The 1,854-nt window shown below is 30.9% G+C and overlaps 1 protein-coding gene across 1 annotated transcript; it reads left to right on the top strand.

The window, feature by feature from the left end:
• Nucleotides 1-376: 376 nt before the first annotated feature.
• LOC127717268 (protein enabled homolog) lies at nt 377-1,171 on the top strand. The gene is made up of 2 exons (XM_052223050.1): nt 377-899; nt 930-1,171. Exons 1-2 carry the CDS (start codon nt 523-525, stop codon nt 1,081-1,083), a joined length of 531 nt encoding a protein of 176 aa, XP_052079010.1. The 5' UTR covers nt 377-522; the 3' UTR covers nt 1,084-1,171.
• Nucleotides 1,172-1,854: the final 683 nt, after the last annotated feature.

Genomic DNA, 1,854 nt, shown 5'->3' with positions numbered 1-1,854 from the left:
ACTAGAACTTTCTATTTCACTTACATAACGTTTCCAGAATGATCATAACAAAAGATGCGTAATTTAAACATCTACAGTTATCTAGAACTTTCCTTTACGAGTATTTAAATGCAGACCCGAAAGTGAGACACAGATATAGAAATAGACTTAGACATCGAGAGACATCAACATTCTCAGCAGTTGGATTGACACTTTTATTCACTAACAACATCATACTAAATTGTGACCTATTGGACGTAATATTCTGTGGATTTCCGTGAAGATTTCCGGATAAAGAAAAGATAAAAGATTGGACTCATATTTTGACTGTTAAGTTTACATTTCTATTTGTGCAATACTTCTTGTAAACTAGTGTACAATAAATCTTGTTAATTTTATTATTGATTTGTGTCTTTTGTTGGCTACAATTAAAAGGCGATTTTCTGGCGTAACAGAAATTGGAGGCTCGTCCTGGATAACGTAAATATCCTATTGAAAATATTTCAGTATTTTTATTAGAACTAGCTAACAAAATTCTACGAAATGGCATTTGATGCCAGTAAATTTTTGAAAACGCCAGACCTGGAGGGGTTTGATAATTTTAAAAAAGACGAATTAGTGTTGCTTGCTAAGCATCTGAAATTAGACTTAAGAGTATCTATGAGAAAACAAATTATAAAAAAATTGATAATAGATTATTTAGTTGACTCAAAAATATTTGGTGAAAAGGCTCTTGAACTCAAGGTCGAAAATGTTGACGCTATCAAATTAAAACAGCTTGAATTAGAAAATGAACTCAAAATAAAACAGTTGGAAAAAGAAGAAAGACAGGTAGAACTCGAAATGAAGGAAAGATTAGAGATGGAGAAAAAAGAAAAAGAAGAAAGGTTAGAGATTGAGAAAAAAGAAAAAGAAGAAAGGTTAGAGATGGAGAAAAAAAAAGAAGAAAGGTTAGAAATGGAGAAAAAAGAAAAAGAAGATGAATTTAAATTAAAACAAGATGAATTGAAATTAAAACAGGCAGAACTTGAAATGAGGGAAAGGTTAGAGATTGAGAAAATGAAAATTGGAATGGCAAAAGAAGAAAACAACACTAAATTCTAATCAAAATCAAAACATTTTAATTTTGATGCAGCATAAAATATACGTTTGGTTCCCAAATTTTGTTAAAAAACTGTTGATAAATTTTTTTCCACAGTTTGAGAAAATTGCTCAAAATTTGAAATGGCCGAAGCCTTTTTGGACTACAATGCTGCAAAGTGTTTTTGAGGGCAAGGTCGCTGAAATTTACTCAGCACTTTCATCAGAAAATAGTTCTGACTATGACACGGTTAAAAAAGAAGTTTTGAAAGCTTATGAGCTAGTGCCAGACGCTTATAGACAGAAATTTAGGTCTTATAAAAAGTTTGATTCACAAACCTATGTTGAATTTGCTAGGGAAAAAGAAGATCTATTTGATAAATTGCTTACGTAAAAAAAATAGATAAACATTTTGATAATTTAAGACAATCGATGTTATTAGAAGAGTTCAGTAGTGTGTTCATTAAGACTTAAAAACACATTTAGATGACAAAACTGTTGAGACATTACAAGATGCAGCTGTTATTTCCGATAATTATACCCTTTCACATAAGAGAAGTTTCAAAGATCAAAATTTTAATACTTCGAGTGGAAATTACAAGAATCAAAGCACTGAGCGTACTAAGAGTAAGCCTGTTGCACAAAATAAGAGTCAGTCTAGTTATAATATGTCTAGTTCAAATTTTGATACTTTTGAGAAGAAGTCACTGACTTGTGCTTATTGTAAGAAGAATGGTCACCTGATGGCTGATTGTTTTAGACTCTAGAAGAAGAATGAAAGAGAAAATAAGCCCA

Source organism: Mytilus californianus, unplaced genomic scaffold (assembly GCF_021869535.1).
Source record: "Mytilus californianus isolate M0D057914Y unplaced genomic scaffold, xbMytCali1.0.p SCAF_94, whole genome shotgun sequence".
Lineage (NCBI taxonomy): Eukaryota > Metazoa > Mollusca > Bivalvia > Mytilida > Mytilidae > Mytilus > Mytilus californianus.
Note: the sequence above shows the minus strand (reverse complement) of the source record. Positions and strands in the feature narration are given on the sequence as shown.